This window comes from Canis lupus, chromosome 23 (assembly GCF_048164855.1).
Source record: "Canis lupus baileyi chromosome 23, mCanLup2.hap1, whole genome shotgun sequence".
NCBI classification, from domain to species: Eukaryota; Metazoa; Chordata; class Mammalia; order Carnivora; family Canidae; genus Canis; species Canis lupus.
Genome location: NC_132860.1, coordinates 10739132 through 10757694, shown reverse-complemented (window position 1 = coordinate 10757694; position 18563 = coordinate 10739132). Strand labels below are relative to the sequence as shown.

The window sequence follows — 18563 nt, the reverse complement described above, 5'->3', positions numbered from 1 at the left end:
CAGGGAGCCCCTCGTGGGGCTCAATCCTGGAACTCGGGATCATGACCTGAGCCAAAGGCAGATGCTTAAGGGAGTGCCACCCAGGCGCTCCATGATGGGTAATTCTATGAGTCAACTTGGCTAGGCCACACAGCACCCAGGTGTCTGGTTCAATATGTCTGGATGTTGCTGTATGGGAATTTTTTAGATGAAATTAACATTTAAATTCGTAAATTTGTATAAAAATGATTATCCTCCATAACGTGGGTGAGCCTCACCCAATCAGTGGAAGGCCTTCATAGAAAGACTGATATTCCACGAGGAAGAGTGAATCCTGCCTTCAGACTGCTTTGGAACTTGAGCTGCATCATCAACTCTTCCCTGGGTCTCCAGCCTGTTGACCTATCCTGCAGATTTTAGACTTGCCAAGCCCCACAATTGCGTGCACCAATTCCTCTAAAAATCACCCTCCCCTTCCCCTCTGTTTCTCTGGAGACTCCTGACAATTACAGATGGCCTAACAGATTCCTGATGTCCCTGCTTTTAACCCTTGGTCCAGCCACGCAGGACATCAAATACTCCTGGATTTTTCATTTAAGCGGTCATCTTGAATCGGATTCCCATCACTTATAACCCAAAGGGCCCATCTCCAGAGGAGGCAGGAGCCCACACTGACTGAGCTCTCATTCCATGCCAGACCCAGTGTTCCCCTTTTACAGTCAACCTGAGCCTTGAAGGGTGCATGGAGGTTCATGAAGGCCCGAGGAGGACATGCTTGAGTGAAAAACATGCAAAGACACAGAGAAGTGCTAGAGCATGGAAGCTCCGGAAACCATAGTTCAGTGTGGATGCAGTGAAAGAAGTGATTGGCAAAAGACCAGAGTGGAAAAATTGTCAGGTACGGTAGGACTTTGACTGCCGGGCAGAGGAGTTTGGAGCCTGTCCCAAGGACAGCATGGACAGCAGTGAAGAGTCTGAAGCGGAGCCAGGTTTGGCTGGGTCACTCTGCACTGTGAGGGACACAGTGAAGCAGGGACGAGACAGAGGCAGAGGAATGATTCTATGGCTGGAGTTTTCCCTAAGGCTCCTACAATCATATTCTGTATGTCCTTTCTCTCTCCTCAGGGGGTATAGCACGGTGGTTAGTGAAATGGGCTTCCGGAGCCAAGCTCACATCCTGGCTCTGCTATTTAATATCTTTTTAACCTCAGGCACGTGGTCTAAGTCTTGCTGCCTCAGTGTCCTCAGTGAAGATAACATCATTGTCTACCTCTTAGTAATCTCTCTCTCTCTCTTTTTAAAAAAGATTTTATTTATTTATTTGAGAGAGAGATTGAGAGCACAAACAGGGGGAGCAGGAGACGGAGAATTATGCTCCCCGCTGAACAGGGAGCCCGACGTGGGACTCGATCCCAGAACCCTGGATCATGACCTGAGCCGAAGGCAGGTGCTTAACCAACTGAGCCACCCAGGTGCCCCAGTAATGTCTTTTTTTTTATTTATTTGAGAGAACGCACCAGCGAGTGCGAGTAGAGGAGTGGCAGAGGGAGGTGGAGAGTCTTAAGCAGACTCTGCGCTCAGCGAGGAGTCCAACGTGGGGCTCAGTCTCACAACCCTGAGATCACGATCTGGTGGCCAGAGACAAAATTAAGAGTCGGATGTTTAACTGACTGAGCCATCCAGGCGCCCCAGTAGCGTCTTATAATGATTAAATGTCACTACACACTTAGGGTTCAGCACAGCGCTTGACCTGTAGTAAACACCTAGACGTTAGGAGCAATCTTATTCCTCCCGAGGCTGGTGGTTAGGCCCCTGGGCTGCAGACCCTAGGTCTGAGGAGGACAGTTGTGGCAGGCTCTCTGGCCCTCTGCCCTCTCCCTATGCCAGCCCCACCTGCCTTTCCCAGGGCATCACTCCCGCTCCCTCCGGTTCTCACAGAGGCACGCCAGTCTGGGCCCCAGGGAGCTGGGAAGGGTCATACCAGGGACAGGGGGCAGAAAAGGGCTTTTAGCTCTGGAAACAGATTCTTATCCAAATCTCAGCCTGGGGAATTAGGCTGGAATGGGTGAAAACCAGCTTCCCAGCCCTGCACAGGCCCAAAGGGGGTGTCTTGGAAGCACAGGGGCTGTAAACTTGGCCCTTTTACTCTGACTTCCAGATGCAGAGGTGAGAAGCTCAAAGCCAGCTCAGCATCCCCAGGGACTCACTGTGGGAAGCAACTTCAAGGAGATGGATAAAATGCCAAAAGTTCAGAGTTGAAAGGCATCCTTGAATTCCCAGCCTTTTTAGTTTTTTTTTTTTTTTCCTTCCCACTGTAGAGTGCATAGAAATAAGCTCTGCCGCCAACTTAGGGGTCCCTGGATAAGTCACTGCCTCCTTGGTCTGTTTTCCCAAATACCCAATGACAAGGGTTAGATTCAAAGATGGCAAACGGGGTTCACTTTGTGGACCAGATTTGATCAGTTATTAGTAGCTGGCTGGCTGGCTAGGGCCCCGGGATTGAAGTAGCCATGAAGGCCATGCATGTGGGACGGAATGGACAGCACAGGGGCAGCCCTTGGCCTGGATGGGTTTTAGTCTGGGCACTGATGCAGATTCTCATGTCTGGGCCAGTCCCCTCAGTGGACTCTGGCTTCAGCAGGGCTCCTCATGGCCCCCACAGAAGGTCAGAAGCTGCTTTAGGCCCCCACCTCCCTACGCATTCTCTGGACCTTCCCACATCAGGAGCGGTCAGGCTGAGTGCACGGGAGTCCTGCAGTGTTTGTGCCTGGTTAATGCCAGGGAGACAGGTCTCCCTATGGACTTTGGATTCAACAAGGAACAACTTTCCTTTTTTTTTTTTTTTTTAAAAAAAAAGACTTTATTTATTTATTAATTCATGAGAGACACATAGAGAGAGGCAGAGACACAAGCAGAGGGAGAAGCAGGCTCCATGCAGGGAGCCTGATGTGACCCTCGATCCCAGAACCCCAGGTTCATGACCTGAGCCAAAGGCAGATGCTCAACCACTGAGCCACTCAGGTGCCCCAGGAACAACTTTCCAATGATTCATGAGAACTGATTTCCTTGATTGCCCAGGGGTGCACCTTCCTGCCCTTCTGCTCCAACCAAGGGCTCGGAGCCCTCTTTATTGTGTCACTCATCCAGTCTTGATAAGCACGGCTAAACGCATTCACTCTCAGGTGCCAATAACTAAGAATAGTTGGAGGTGAATTTGAAATGGTGAGATTCCAGGCATCAGCAAGCTGAAGGCTTCAACAGCAGTATTTGCAGGTCATAAGAGGAGGAAACCGTCACTGAGCAGCAGAACACTATTTGTTCTTCAGTTGTGGGAGAATTGTTCTGCCAACAATCTAGAACTTAAGACATTCCAGTGAGGGTTGCCCTGCCCCATATGGCATTTGGTGGAGAAGGGGATGGGCCCTGGAGCCAGAGCACTGGATTTTTTTTTTCTTTAAGATTGATTGATTGATTGATTGATTATTTATTTATTTATTTATTTATTTATTTATTTATTTATTCATGAGAGACACAGAGAGAGGCAGAGACACAGGTAGAAGGAGAAACAGGCTCCATGCAGGGAGCCTGACGTGGGACTCGATCCCAGGACCCCAGGATTACACCCTAAGCTGAAGGCAGATGCTCAACCCCCAAGCCACCCAGGTGTCCCAGCACCTGGCTTTTGAGTGCTGGCTCCACTACTTCTCCACTTGTGACCTAGCAAAGTTCACTTAACCTCTTTGTGCCTCAATCTTCTCTTAATAAATTGGAGTTGGTAACAGTGGCACCTTCCTCGTAGAGCTAAGGGGCGTAGATGAGCTTAGCGCTTAGAACAGCACCTGGCATACAGTCAGTGCTATCGGGGTGGGGCCGTTCCCACCAGGCTCCTTGTGTGCGTGTGGGGGGGGCGTGCACCAGTTCCAGTCATCAGTTTGGAACAGCAGACACCAGTGTCCAGCCCAGTGCCAGCATGTGGCAGGTGTCAACAAATAGGAGCCCCCTCCTTTTACCTTCATTTTGGAATTGTCTCCAGAGCCAGGTTAGGAGCTAGGTAAGAAAACACGGAGAATTCCTCGGCGTGGCTGCTGTCTCTGGGAGCCAGCTAGCAGAAGGTCATTGTGGCTTTGTCTCCACTGAGATCAAAAAGTCCAGCAGTTTCTCTCTTTCTCTCTGCCCCTCCCATTTAGCAGCACTCGCCGCCCACAGTCCCGGCTGCCTCAGCAGCTATGTTGGCTGGGACATGACCCATCCTCACTTCCAAGTCTTAGGAGACCTGGGGTGCCATCTCCCAGTCTTGGAGTTCCATGAGACACCTACCCTGATGACTCCTCTCCTCCCTGGAGCTTGCCTGAGAGCATCTGTCCTGTAACCAGGAGGGCCTTGACTTATCAGCCGCCAGCCCCTTGGGTTCCACCCTCCTGCCTCAAGCCCTAGCCTCCTTCCATGAGGTCCCACTGGATGGATTTTCATGCACTTCCCTCCCTCCCTTCCTCCCACACATCCTGTCTTGGCGAACTCAGGAGAAGCAGCTGTGGTCATGCTGTCCGTGAGTGAATCTGGGGCATCCCATGCTTAGAGGTAATTCTCTGGGGCTCCTGCCTTCAACCGTGCTTTCTGGAACTGAGCAAAGCCCTGTCCCATGGCTTCATTTCCTGCCATCCTTCTCTGAGGAGACACAAAGCCCAGACCGGCACATCTCTGGCTGCCCAGCCCTCTGCCCCAACCCAGCCCCTGACCATTTGATCATGTCTTTCATGTCAGACCCGGATCCCAGCACTGGGACCCGTTTCCCACTCTCGATAAGGGCCACGACCTTGTGTTTTTTTATTCGACAGTCTTGAATCTGTTGCCCCAATCCACACTCACTCCTGGAAGCTGGAAATGAAAGCAGTTTATTTTGTTAATGGGTTCAGAGGAAGGTTTGTGGCAGCAATTAGCAGGAGTGAGAGGAGAGGGAGGGCGAGAGAGACCCAGGAGTCAGGTCCCATAAGAATTCATGGAAGAACTCTTAATTTCTTGAGAATTCCCTTGATTTCTTGAGAATTCCCTTGAATGCTTGAGATCCCAGGGCTGGGAGAGACCAAATTCACAGGAGTGGAAGACAGAAGTCACTGTCTGGATCCCAGGGGCCCTACTTCCTCCCTCCCTGGTGGCCTTCAGAGGGGTGGCCCGCGGTGTTCCTCAGCCCTACTTGGGGGGTGATGGGAGTCAGAAGTCCTTGGGGGCTGGCTGTAGGTTTCCAGGGTGCCCGCACGCTGGCATCTCTCAAGGCCGGTTCCAGGCTTTGTGTTCAGAAGGGTGGGTCCAGACCTCCCTGGCTTCTTGGGGTGAATTTGGTTTCTCCTTCTGAACTTTAGAAGAAGGTCCTGCGGGGAAGAGGAAACAGAGCAGACACGTGCAGGCTTTGTGGGTACGCGCTCGGCCCAGGGGACACCCTCCCTGGAAGCACGAAGCAGGTCTCAAGCAGCCACACAACAGCCAGAGCCACAGCACGCAAGAGGCCGGGGATGGCAGAAGGGATGCGTGGGATGAGCTAGGAGGGGACCAGAGGCAGGGGGTCTGGGGTCCCTCCCAAGGAGCAAATGACAAGTGGCAGAAAACATAGAGCCATTGAGAGGCCATGCCGGGAGCCACGGCATAGCAGGTCAAGTGTCTCGGGAGCATGAGGCCCTAATGTTTTGAGAAACTTGTACCAGAGAAATCAACAAGTTCAGGCTTGGGTCTGCCCCAGATACTGCCAGCTGTGGGCTGCAGGGCACACCAAACACCGGTTCATGGCCACCCGCCAGCTCTGTCCAGGAGCATAACCCTGTCACAGAATGGGAAACACATCCCCAAACTGGGCTGCACAGTGTCCCCCAGAGGACACTGTCCTGGGAGCTGGAGCCAAAGGAGAGAGAAGGCACAGAGGACACAGAGGACAGCTTGGTCCAAGCAGGGCTCAGGCCATGACAAGTCACAACACGACACGAACAACCCTGATGGGCCAGCCCTGGTTCTTTGGACCAGGCTCCATTGCCTCTTAATTGCCCTGGCTCTGCCCAAGCACAGGGGCCTGGTGGAGCAGGGGCTCCCAGAGTGGGGGTGCTCCTGGGGAAGGGAGGCACATTTTGCTGAGGATACCCCTGGGGGGAGATCCAGGCCGTACTCCCCTGGGCTCACTCAGCCCGTCGTGCTGGTTTGAGGCACTGTCTGCGCCCAGCAGACCATGGTACTCATGCTCTGTCCTGCTCATATGGGTGCCACATGGGACCCGTGGCAGGTCTCAAAGCAGCGGTGAGTCAGGACACCAGGTCCCGAGCATGCTACAGACTGGGCTCCGCTTGCCTTCCCTGAGCAGGAGGGTATTTGAGTAGGACAAAATTCCAGGGTGGCCCACAGCAGGCCTGGATGGCACTTTCGGGGTGGTGCCCTGTGCAGCCCTCCAGACACCAGTCCAAAGAACCTGCCAGCATGGGCAGCAGACGGCCACTCCATGCAGCATGGCCAGACAGGGCCCTGCAGCCCGCCTGCCTCTTCACCGTGGGGGGCTGCTGGGCTCCAGCTGCAGGAGGAAGCCGTGTCTGTGCACGGGAGCACGGTCTTCAAGGAACTTTCGGACCGGCTGGGGGCTTTCGGCTGCAGAGGGAAGAGAAGAGCTACATACGCCGAGCAGAGCAGGAAACACAAAACAGGGCTTGGTTATTTCCAGGCAGAGCTCCACCAGACCTTTCCCTCCACTTGCCCCTGCCTCGGGTCCTGCCTAGGCCCTGGGTCCAGAATTAGCTGCTATAAGATCTTGATTTCTCCCAGCTGTGCCCAGAACTCAGTCCGTGAGGGGCAGAGGAAGCAGGTGAGCACGGGCAAGCCGGGGGGTGGGGGGTGAGGAATAAGGGTGTGGGTGGCAGGAAGGTGATGAGGATGGAGGCCAGACACCGGAGAGGCAGAGGGAGCAACAGAGAGAAAGAGAGAGAGAAGAGAAATGGATATACGGTAACGAAGACAGATGAGCACCCACTCAGGCCAGGAATCGAGAAAGCAGGAAAAGGGCAGGTTAAGAGAGAAGAGGGAGACGGATGGAGATTAGGGCAGACAGGAGAGAGAGATTGATGGGGAAGATGCAGGAGAGGGAGAGAGGGAAAGGACAGAGAGACAGGGGAGGGAGAGAGAGAGAGAGAGAGAGGCAATGAGATAGAGAGACCCATACAGATAGAGAGACCAGAATGAAACAGACGGAGAGACAGACAGAGGGCATCGCAGAGCAGGGTGGACACCAGCCCAAGGCTCCCTGGAGACCCTGCAGGATGGGGCCAAAGCTGTGGTCCTGGCTGCTTAGGGACGCAGCACGACAGACTGCACTACCAGACAGTACATGACACGGGAATGTTTGAACTGGCTGATGATGGTGCAGGGATGAAGTCCCCGGTGGAGAACCAGAGCTCCCGAGTCTGTCCCAACGTCATCGTTTACTTGGTCGGGGACCTTGACCGTCTCTGGGCCCCAGTTTCCCATATATACAGAAGAATTCGGACAAGGCAGTCCTGGAGGAGGCCCTGATGATGCTGACACTGTGACACAGTGACTTCATTCTAGGCTTTCTCTGGCCCGGGAGCTCCTAGGATCGATTACTATGAGAAGCAGTGTGCTTGGACCAATCCTTCAGGCTGGGTGAGGGCTGAGGGCGGCCTGGGAGAAGGTGGCCAAGATTCTGGGGGAGGACAGAGAGGAAGCAGAGGGCCACGTGCTGCAGATACTTACAGCTCATCGTCGTACTCCTTGGGGGGACAGACAGCAACAACAAGGTCGATCCAGTCCTGTGGGAAGAAGCCTGTGACTCGGGGACATGCTCAGGGGTTGGTGGCACGGCTTCCCTTGACGCTCCGTACCCGTTCCTGGGCACCATGGTTCAGGATCAGCTGGCTGGGGGGGTCGGCCCCGGTGGGGCTGGAGGTCCTTCCGGTGGGGATGGGCCTCATTGTGCAGACCCATGCTCTGGGGAAGCTTCTAGTCTCTGGGGCTTCACAACCATAGAGACCAAGATTTACAGACCCTTGAAAGACACTAAGTTCCCAAATGCTGATCTGTGGACCAGGGCCAGGGAGCAACCTCAGAATCACCTGGGGGATTTCTTAAAACTCTAGACTCACAGACTTGGCTCCTGGAGATTTGGGGTAGGTCCTGAGAAATAGTATTTGTAACAAGCTCTCTAGGTGCACTTCAGGCTTAGCTTTCTGACCCTGACACTTGAATCCCCTCAATGGCACCATTGCCATCCTTGGCTTATCTATCATTGTCCACCCTTGGCTTAGGTGTACCCAATAAAAAGTATGTGAAATATCACTGGGCCCCTCTCCCATGCAATAGCTTCTAACACTGAGCTGAAAGCTCACCCCAGGACTCCCTCCATCCAATCCAGTTCTGCCCTCAAGAAACACAGAGAACACTTCTGCTCCCTCTACCCTAATACAGCCCTTCAGATAATCAAAGACAGTCATCAGGTTACCCGTGAGTCTTCTCTTCTCCACATCCCTTCATGTGGGTCCCAGGCCCATCTGGTCAGCTTCCTCGGCACTGAACTTAATACCTCAGGCTCGGCTGCCTGCGTACAGTTGCACAGGTTGTGCATTGCACAACATGAGAGGGCACTATCCACACTGTAGTCTATAGGAGGGTATCCCCTCGGATTGTGCAGTGCAGAGCCTGGGAGACCTTATGTGGTGGCCTTGACCCAAGTGGCTAATGAGCACAGATCAGACTACCACCAGACCCTCCTCCATTTTGGGCACTTGTTCTATTAATGCTTTCTAGCAGCCACAGCATTTTTGATTACTGATCAGTGTGCACTTAGAGAAGACCTTAAGTCTTTTTTCTTGCATGGGTTGCCATACCTGGTCTTCTGGAGTCTATATTTGTGCCACTTGCTTTTTGGACTCAAAGTCAGGAACTGACATTTATTTTTCTGAATCCCATCGTGTCATATTGAGACCACTGGCTGGATGGGTTATGTGGATGTCACCTAAGAATTTCCTGGCCCCTGGATCCCCGCCCTGGGATGGGGCATCCTCACTGTAAGGCCTGGCTGCAGAGGCCAGGGTTTAAGGCAGGGAGGCAAGCAGGGGAGGGAGGCCGGGAAGGGGTTTGCTCTTACCCCCTGACTCCAGGCCTTCTGCAGGGTGGCCTCAGCCTCAGCCAGGGTGTAGTCCGTCACGATCTTGCCGTTGATCGCCATGACCTCATCCCCCTTCACAATGCCACCTGCAGAAAGATAAGGCTGGCTGGTCACCTGGGCCATATGTGACGCGTGCCTGGCCCAGGACTTGGCAAAGGCGGTGGGAGGCGGGGTGGACAGGAGGCCACTGTAGGGCTACAGAAGGAGCTTGACTCCTGGATTCTGAGATGGGCTCGGAAGGCATGAGGGGAAAACAATCCACCAGGTTACTCAAGGGCATTTCCTACCCACCCCGTCCACACTCCTTCACCCCGACTCAATAGAATCAGGACACCAGTGACAAACCATTGCCGCCCTAACCTTTGTATGGGCCTCTGCTATCACGGAGGGAGGCAGACCTGAGGGGCCCATGAGGTTATCAGCAACATGAGCTAGTTCTGTGAGCTGTTCCTGTCTGCGTCAGGCTCTTTCCCACGCCAGAGCCTTCACATGCTGTTCCAGCTGGGCCAACTGTCCCCGTCTCTTTCTTCTTTCCTTGTAGGGCTCAGGTGAAACGTCTCCTCCTCAGAGGGAACTGCTCTGACCTGCGTCCAATCTTGACGTCTTTCCTATTGTTCCCAGTCTCTTCCTGCAGAGCATTTTCACAATTTGTAATCCTACATCTATTTGTTGACGGATGGTCTCTCCCACCAGATTCTCAGCTCCATGAGAGTAGGGACCTTGTCTTTGGTTGATCACCATTCCCACAGCACTTACCATAATACCTAGCACAAAACAGGAATTCGATATAGTTCTCAAATAAGTGAATGATGTTAAAGGTCTTCCTGGATAAGCTGACCTGTGGTCTAATAAATTCGGGAAAAGCCAAGTTACAAGTTAAGCAGAGTTACTCACTGCAGGACTTGTCAGAGCCTTGAATATGCTACCATGCATTGTGGCCCTCCAAGAAGTGCATAGATTGTGCTTGGTTTCTCAGACATCTTCAACTTCAGAACCTTATAAAAAATGTTCTTTTTAAGGACTTTTTCTTAGTTCTGGTGTCCACAGCACATTCTCTACATTACATTGAAACAGATCACCCAGAAGTCTTGCTGGCAGGAAGGCCACGGGAACATAGTGTGTGTTACTGAAGATGGTGTGGCAGTGGCTTAAAGCACGTGTGCTCTTGGAGAAAATGTCACCAGCTGCTGGTTTGTCCAAAGCAGTGTGGGGCCAGACTGTAGACAGCAGTTTCCTCTGGCCCGTGGGCCTGTGGAGAGGAGACTCTCACTTTTTCCTTTTGCAGGGACTCAGGATGGAGCGTCAGGAGCAATAAGGCAGTGGTTGGGCTGGGGCTTTGAAAGGAGGGGAGGCTCCCGGGAAAGTATTCTGGTCCTCCTTCCCTGCCAGACCCAGCTGACAGGTGTCTTTCTCTCCACTGGCGTGAAGTGAGGACAGAAGAGGAGGAGGGTGTGGACTGGGAGGGCAGCCCTGGGCCACGGCAGCTGCCAGCTGAGTGGCCCCCCGCCCCCCAGCTGAAGCGACAGCTCAAAGTGTGGCTGCAAGAGGCAGGCCTGAGCTCACCGGGGCCACAGGCAGCCGAGTTCTGTGGCCTTTGGAGCTCACAGAAGCCTGGCTGCCCAGCAACCAGGTGACTCCCTGTCACTCCGCCTCCTGCCTCGGGTGCTCACCTGCCCTCCATCCTACTGACCGACCACAGCCTGGCACCATGGGACTCCTGCTCTGGCCTGGAAAGCTGAGGGTCCCAAGTCTCCCCCTTCGAGGCCACTGATTTCCTCACAAAAGACCCCAGAATACTGAAAAGGCTCCTAGCTTTGGAAGAAGAAACCACGAATGGGGAGTCTCAGACAGTCTCTCCAGGTGAGCAGGTTTAAGGCAAAAGTAAAGCAAAATATGAGCAGAGTGCTTGGGTTCAGGTCCTGCCTCCACCACTAACTGGCTGTGGGTCCCGGAACGGCCTCGGTGTCCTAAGCTGTAAGATGAGAGTGGTAACAGCACCTGCTCTTGGTGCTGTCGCAAGGATTAAGTGACCTAGTAGCACACGTGAACCCCTTAGACACAGAGGAGGTGCAGGCGCTTAGAATCACACCTGGCACATGGCGAGTTCCTGACGGCCGTCGGCCCTTATTATTTAGAGGACAGGGAAGGTTTCATGCCCTCTCTCCTGCCTTTGCATGGAGAGTTCTTGCCCACCGTCACGAGGCTCACATTGACTTATCTTCTATGGCTCAGCTCAGGTATGGTGCTTGTCGGGAGCCTTCCCGGTGGCCCCCTTTCCCTTGGTGGGTTAGGGGCCCTCGAGGTCCCACAACTTTCCTCCGTGCCCCCAGCCCTCTGTCAGCACTTAGCAGACTGCTCTGTTACAGCCGGAATCTGGCAATTCTGAGCATGTTTTCACCCCTGGATGGGGGGGAGGGGCAGAGGGCAGCGTGGGGTGCGGTGGGCTGTACGCCCATAGTCCTGGCACCATCATATGCCCATGGGTAACGTGTGGGCTCAGCAGGTGGATGGGCAGATCCAGATGGGGGGCATTCTTGAGCAACTGTCGGTCAGCCCACTCCAAGTGGGCAGCCGTGTGCTTTCCTGGGGTCCCTGTTCAACCACTGCACCATCCCCAAACTGGGGCATGGCTGGTTCCCCACTCACCATGCCGCTCGGCAGCTCCCCCCTCATACACAGCCGAGACGACCACCTTCCCGATTGGGGAGTCCACACCGCCTTCCAGGGCCAGATCTAACGATCCCTCCTGGTTAGACAAAAACAGGCCTTCAAGAGCCAAGCAGACGACAACAGCCTGTGGATACCTGGGTACCCAGGAGCCTCCTGACAGGGCTACAAAGAGGGCAGGAGAAGCCATGGGGGTCAATGACAGCGCCATCAGGGAGGGAAGGGAGCCTGGACACTAAGTGGGGCCTGAGTGTGTGCTCCCACCACAGGAGGGGACATCCTTGGGGGAGAGAGTAGATGGGTGGGGACCTGAGGAGTCACTCAGGAGTCATCTCCAGAGTAGAGGCAGGGCACCAAGATGGGAGGGGCCTGGGGCAGAGAAGGGTGGTGGCCGCCTGACCTCCATGTGCCCATGTACCTTCTTAATGCGCAGGAGCCGGACATCCTTCCCTGTGATCTGCTCCGGGGTGAACTAGAGGGAACAGGCAGTGTGGAGCTTTGAGTCTGCCTGGAGGATGAGGGTGGGGTCCCACAGGGTACATGGCCAAGGGGACCCTTCCCAGCCCCACACCCATCGGTCTTCACCTGGGGGTCCCAGGCCTCACAGGGGCCACCTGGACACACACACACACACAGGTGACCACAGAAATCCCAGATCCATTCTTTCTGAGAATATTGTGAGGGCTGGGTGAGGACATGCCCTGTAAGCACCCAGCAAGCCACACGCACCTGGTACACAGTCAGTGCTTGGCCAGTGTGACCGCTGTTACACTCTCACTGCGCCCCAACACACACTCCAGTCCTGTTTCACACTCGAATGTGGTTTGAAAGGCGCCTTTGCAGGAAAGAGCAGCTGGGGCTCCCTGGGGCTCCTCACCTGCCCCACCACGGAACACACCACACCCCTCGACCCCACATTCCCGGGACTGCTGCCCTGGGGAGGAGAGTGATCTCTCACCATCGAGTAGGGGTCAAAGCCTTCCTCATATTTCCGGAAATCCTGGAAGCGAAGGGAGTGTGTTAGGGCACAGAGTAGAGTTCCCTGAGGGTCGCTGCAGGAAACAAGCTCAGGACAGAGGAAAAAGGCATGAATGGGTCAGATGTAGGGGAGAGGGGAGGGGGCCAGGTGTGGCCTGGAGGGGGAAGCAGGGAGGAGGCTGGAAGCCCCAGGAGCCAGAGCCCCCTGCGCAGGGAGAAGCAGGAAGCTATGCAAGCATCTGCGGAGCCCAGCCCAGGCCCTGGGTAGTTGAGGCAGGGGTGGGTGCCGGCTGCTGTCCGGGTGTCTGAGCGGCCTGCGGCCTTGCCGGAGCTGTCATCTGCCTGCAGCCTCGGGTCCTGAAGGCCCTACCTGAGCTCCTCCGAGTGCTCGTGCGAGGCCAGGTCCAGGCTCTGGGGGTGAAGGCCTGGTTTTCTGCACCCAGTGCTTTGACCCCGGAGAAGGGCAACACTGTGCAAGAGGCAGCTCTCCCTGGGGAACCCGCTGCGAGATGACTGGGGTGCAGGGCGTGGGCGGTGCAAAGGGATGTTGGGCTCCCAGAGGAACAGGGGCGTCCGTGCTCACCCAGTACCCAGCACTGGTCCTAATGTAGCACCTATCTAGGAGGTAAGAGGCCTCCCAGAACCTCAGTCGGGGGAGGATGAAGGAGGAGACTTGTCTCAGGGAACCCGGCTTGGTGAGGGCTGCGGGGACAATATCCCCAGGATGCAGAAACAAGGTGGTAAGGAGGGCGAGGGCAGAGCCAGCACACGCTGCCCTCCTAGGAACCCCAACCAGACAGCGGGAGCCGGGGGGGGGGGGCGTGCCTGCCAAGTCCTAGGCCGCAAAGCCTCTGTTAGTCCCCCAGGGCAGGTGGGAGCAGAGCAGAAGCCCTGGGGCAGGGTCCCAGCTAGGCCCTGCTGGACTGAGTAGAGCCATCCCCAGCACCCAGTTCCCTGGGCCACACCAAGTGTCCCCTGAGGCCTGTGGTCAGCAGCAGGGGGAGGCCACCACCTTCTCTATGCCCAGCACACAGCAACGAAGCTCTGGGCACAAGACGAGGACCGAACATCAGCAGGTGGCTCCCTGGGCCTCCGCCTGCCCTCCCTCCTCATCCAGGCTTTGTCGCCCAGGCTCAGCCCCACGGAGCCTGGGAGTTTGGAGGCTGGCCTCGTTCAGAGGCCACTCCCAGGTCAGTCTAGGGGCATCAGGGCAGCAGACAGAGGAAGGGATGCAGCAAATCCATGGGCAGAAGTCACGAGGCAGGATACAGAGTTAATGCTCTTTCACTGAGAGCCCTGACTACTTCTAGAAAACCAGACAGTGCTGGCTATAGGCTTCCTCTTCTCCCTCCCTGTGAGAACCTGCTCTTAGGATGGGCATGATGACAAGTGTTCGTGTCCTGTGAACATAGGCTTATAAGCCACGGCAGGTGATCAGCCTTGAAGAGGGAGCCCAACCCTCCATCCAACAGATGGAGAAACTGAGGCCCAGGAAGGTGACATTCATGCCCAAGGTCACCCAGCCGATGGGTAGTGGAGCTAGACTTTGACTTCCAGTCTGGGTCCTTGGGCTCCTTACTTCCAGCCTCTCTCTCGGAGGGCTGTCCGTAACAACATGGCCTTAAACATCTATCTCATGATCATGATCTCATGATCTCATGCTTTGCCAGGTGGGATGGTGGCCGGGTAGGAGCCTGACCTCCTACCGGGTAGGAGCCTCACCTCCTGGATGCAAATCCAGGGTCTCACGGTAGCTGTGACACCATCAGTCCGTTTCCTAACCTCTCTGCTTCAGTTTCTCATCTACTGACCCCCCAGGGCTGCTATAAGAATTAAATGAGTTTATATACACAAAGTACTTAGAAATAGCGCATGGCACAGGGTTAGCTGTCGCCTGTCACCCCCTAGTTCTGGGCTCCTTTGCAAACTCCTATGTGTCACTGTGAAGTTGACACCTCTGTGTTGCTCCACCTGTAGTCAAATCAGCCTGCGGTCTGGTGGTGGGTTAGCAGTGAGCTTGGCTGCAAGATCTTTCTCTGTCTTGGGATCTCTTTCACCAGTGGTGAGACAGCCAATCCAGTAGCTGGCTCCGTGAACATAAGCCCCCAGGAGGTGGGAAGATAAGTGGCTGCGTGCCTGATACCACTCATGGGCCAGGAAGGACATCTACATCCTTGTGCCCAGGAGCACCCCAGGCTGGTGGAGGATCTGAACTGCCTCTTTCTCCCTGGCTGGTTCCGTGCCAGGCAACACTGTGATCTGCCTCCAGGGGACAAGACAAGGCAAGGGGCAGGGAGACACCTCGGGCCACCCTCTCTTCTCTCCTAGGGCCGGGGCGAGGACCCATCTCGGCCTCTGTGACCTTCTGCGGGTTCCCTCTGCCCCCTTCCTCTTTGAACAAACAGTAGCAGGAGAGCAGAGCCCCCAGGGATCCTGCTGCTTTCTCGGCTTCGGCATGAGGTCTAATAAGCCAAGGAAATGAGACCCTTCCCAACTCCTGGCTGCAGGCAACAGGGACACAGCTCTGCCCTGAGGCTCTGGATGATGGCACCTGGGGCCACCTCTGAGCCAACTGCACTCCCAGAGAGAAGTCGGAGTGGGAGGGACAGGGGTGGCAGGGAGGACTACAGACACACGACGGGTATCGCTTTACTTGTCTGAACGCTGTCTGATAAACCACCATCCTCTTCAACATCTCCTGTGGCTGCCAGGAAAAAAAAAAAAAAGTTTCACGCTGGACGTTACCAATTGGTCTTGTCCGCCCTCTGGTGCCAGACCCTGGGCCTGCCAGCCTGGGGCCGCCCTGCCAACATCCCGCGCCACATAGACACAGCCTGACTTACACCAGAGGCCTGCCCGACGCCCCCAGATACAGCAGCCACCCAGTTCTAGTCAAGCAGACACCACCCCTTGTCACCGGCCAGAGAACGCGACACGGATGCATCAGCAGGTTGTCACAGGGGCATGAACTTTGCTCTTTGGGGACCTGACAGGACAGCAAAAGCTCAAAATAAGTGTCTTAGCTGTCCTGACCTGACATTTGGATAGGGTTTCCTTGAAAGGGGAAGAAAAATTCTGGCATGACTCTCTTCCCACTGTGGGTGGGAGGCCAATCCGTGCCTGGCACCTCTGGGACGTGGGGTTGTAGAGTCTCGGCTCCCTCAGCCGTGGGTGACTGGGGGTAGGAAGACCCTTCTGCTCCCCCAGGACCATGCCCCACACTCCCAGGCCAGTGAGGAGTGGGGGGCGAGATGGAGAAAGTGAGTGGCTCCTCTTTGGCCAGTCCCCCATCTGAGAGAGTTCCGCGCCATGCCACGCCAGGCCTCAGGGGCAGGGGCCAGTGCAATCCTGTAGGTTTGGTAAGACGGCAATGTAGGTAAGAGCTTGAGCTTTGGAGCCTGAAAGACTCTGGAGTCAGTGGTAAGATGTGGCCCTGCCTTGGGCGACCGACTTACCCCTCTAAGCCTCAGTATCCTGACACACGTAGGCTCACGATACACCTGAGCTGTTACCATTATTACTTCTAGAGGAAGCTCCAGCCTGTTTGGTGCCCACATGGATTCATCTCTTGGTCAAGGAGATGTTAGGAGCGGGCACCAAGTGTGAGTCTGTATCCCACCTCACTCTCCCTCCAGAGGCAGCAGAAGCCGGGGGAGACAGCTCTAGTCTGCTCCTCTGGAGGGGACCCGGGGCGCTTACCAGGACCTCCGATTTCACAGCTGGCCTGTAGATGAAGTTGGACTCCTGGTGGACCATGACCGGTTTGGAGATAGTAGACACGCCAGGGCCTCGTGGAGGCTGAGGGCTTGGGCAAAATGTCTACAAGGGTTAGTTTAAGAGAAACCCGTGTGAAGTCGTGGCGGGAGTGGCCCAGGCTAACCAGGGCACTTGGACGCACATGCAAATTCACGGCATGAGTGAGCCCCCCTGGTTCATTCACCCTGTTGGAGGTGCTCGGGGTGTGATTCTCAGCGGAGAGACAAGAAGTCCATTGGCCAGTGTGTTCTGAGGCCACAGAAACTCCTGGGTGGCTCTAAGAAATCAGAGACTTGAGCCAGAGCCTAGTTACGAGGGTGCCAGCAGCCACTGTCACTCAGAGGATACGCTTTCAAGGCTCGCTCTCAGTGACCGTGGGTGCCATCTAGCCTCCTCTCCCCGTAAAGGCTATTTCTTCTGGCCACGGTTCCATTCCCCAGACTGCACACAAAGCATCTGCTGTCCCTGGTGGGTGGGCACGGGGGCTCTGGACACGGGGTGAGGACCGGTAAGAGCAGCACCCGGGAGAGCTGAGGCAATCTGTCTGCTTTGCTCTAATGTGCTCCATCATCTTGGCCAAGACAAATCGAATCGGATCACAGCCCTGCCCAGACTCTTCATGGGTCCCCGCTGACTGCTGAGCTTCTTGGCTTGACCCACAAGGTCCTCATGAGTTCCTCCACCTTCCCCCGCGGCCCCGTGTCTCACTCCTCACCTTCCTCACACTGCCTAACTTCAGCCAGCCTTTCTTGTCTTGATTTTTGCACACGCTCTTTCCTCCCTCTACTTTATCTGCTCAGGTCTTAACTTGGGTGTCACTGCCTTCAGAAAGCCCTCTTTGAGGTTTTCCTCTCCACTCCAACTCATCACAGCACCTGTGTTCCCCCATCTGTCCCCAGATAGGTGACAGTCTCCTGCTTACTTATCTCTTGTCCTCCCCAGATGGTTTGGGCAGGGACGGGGCTACCCATTTTGAGGTGGTTCTCCAGAGCCAGACGTAGTGTCTGGCATCTCGTAGGTGCACAATGAACACGTTGAATGAATAAATGAAGGACTTAGTAGTATGCTGGGCACACAGGACGGTGCCTGGGGGGTAAATACGGCCCTGAAAACCTTTGTCTGGCAGATCTGGTGTGGCAGGCATGTGTGCCAAGCCAGCACCAAGTGTTTGTTCCCATCACCTGAGGCCTGCTGGTGGCTGGTATGATGTGCAGAGGCAGACATGTGCCCACATGGATTCTGGCTCCTGGAGGAAGTCCCAAGGAGAGGGTTGGGCAGGATCGGTGGTACAAGGACCAAAGTGCTGACATGGGCAGGATGAAGCTAACCTAACAGCAGCCCCCTGGCCCTCAAATCAGGAATAACCCTGACTTTGATGTCACCAAATACATTTGGGTCCAGTTCTTCAGAGGCCCCTTGTGTGGGAGGAATTTTGGGAGGAGACTTTCCTGTGCTTTGATAGAGAACTAACAGTGGGAATTTTGTGATTCCTAGAGGAGTCGAGAAAGCTGGACCCTGTTTGGATTCTTGATTCTGACTCAAAAGCCTACAGAATTTACCTCCAATCTCATCTTTGAGCTTCACCCAAATTTTCCTATATCCTGTTCTGTCACTGATCATAGTTAATGTCTGCTGAACACCTACTATGTGCCCGCCATTCTCCTAAGTATTAACTTCGAATGAGTTCATGGCTTAACTCATTTGATCCTCCTAACAGGTAGGGGCCATTAACATTCCCATTTTATGCATGAAGAGCCACAGGCTCAGACAGGTGAAGTCACGCATGCCCAAAGTCATCCAGCCAGCCAGGGGTAGAGCCAGGGTTCAAACCCAGGTGGTTCCTCCTCACCGTCTTTATGTTCCCTGCACCTTCCATGCCCTTCCTCCCATCCTTCATGTATTGTCATCCTTCAAGGCTCAGCTCATCAGCTCTCTACTCTGCAGAGGTGCCTTCAACCTCCCGTTAGAATGAATCCTTCCCACAGCAGGTGGCCTGTGCCATTCTATAGCTGAATCGTGTCTGCTCAGCTGCTCA

The 18563-nt window shown here is 54.9% G+C and overlaps 1 protein-coding gene across 3 annotated transcripts in view; it reads right to left on the bottom strand.

Moving 5' to 3' along the window:
* Nucleotides 1-4855: 4855 nt before the first annotated feature.
* Nucleotides 4856-18563, bottom strand: part of USH1C (USH1 protein network component harmonin) — a 45370-nt gene continuing 31662 nt past the window's right edge. For 2 of the 3 annotated variants that reach the window (XM_072793877.1, XM_072793879.1), the window contains 6 exons: nt 12753-12794; nt 12213-12266; nt 11774-11873; nt 9107-9213; nt 7717-7772; nt 4856-5345 (listed from right to left, as the gene is read on the bottom strand). In XM_072793877.1, the coding sequence (XP_072649978.1) occupies nt 5333-5345; nt 7717-7772; nt 9107-9213; nt 11774-11873; nt 12213-12266; nt 12753-12794 (372 nt within the window). In that variant the 3' untranslated portion in view covers nt 4856-5332. The other variant, XM_072793880.1, reaches the window with a different exon arrangement.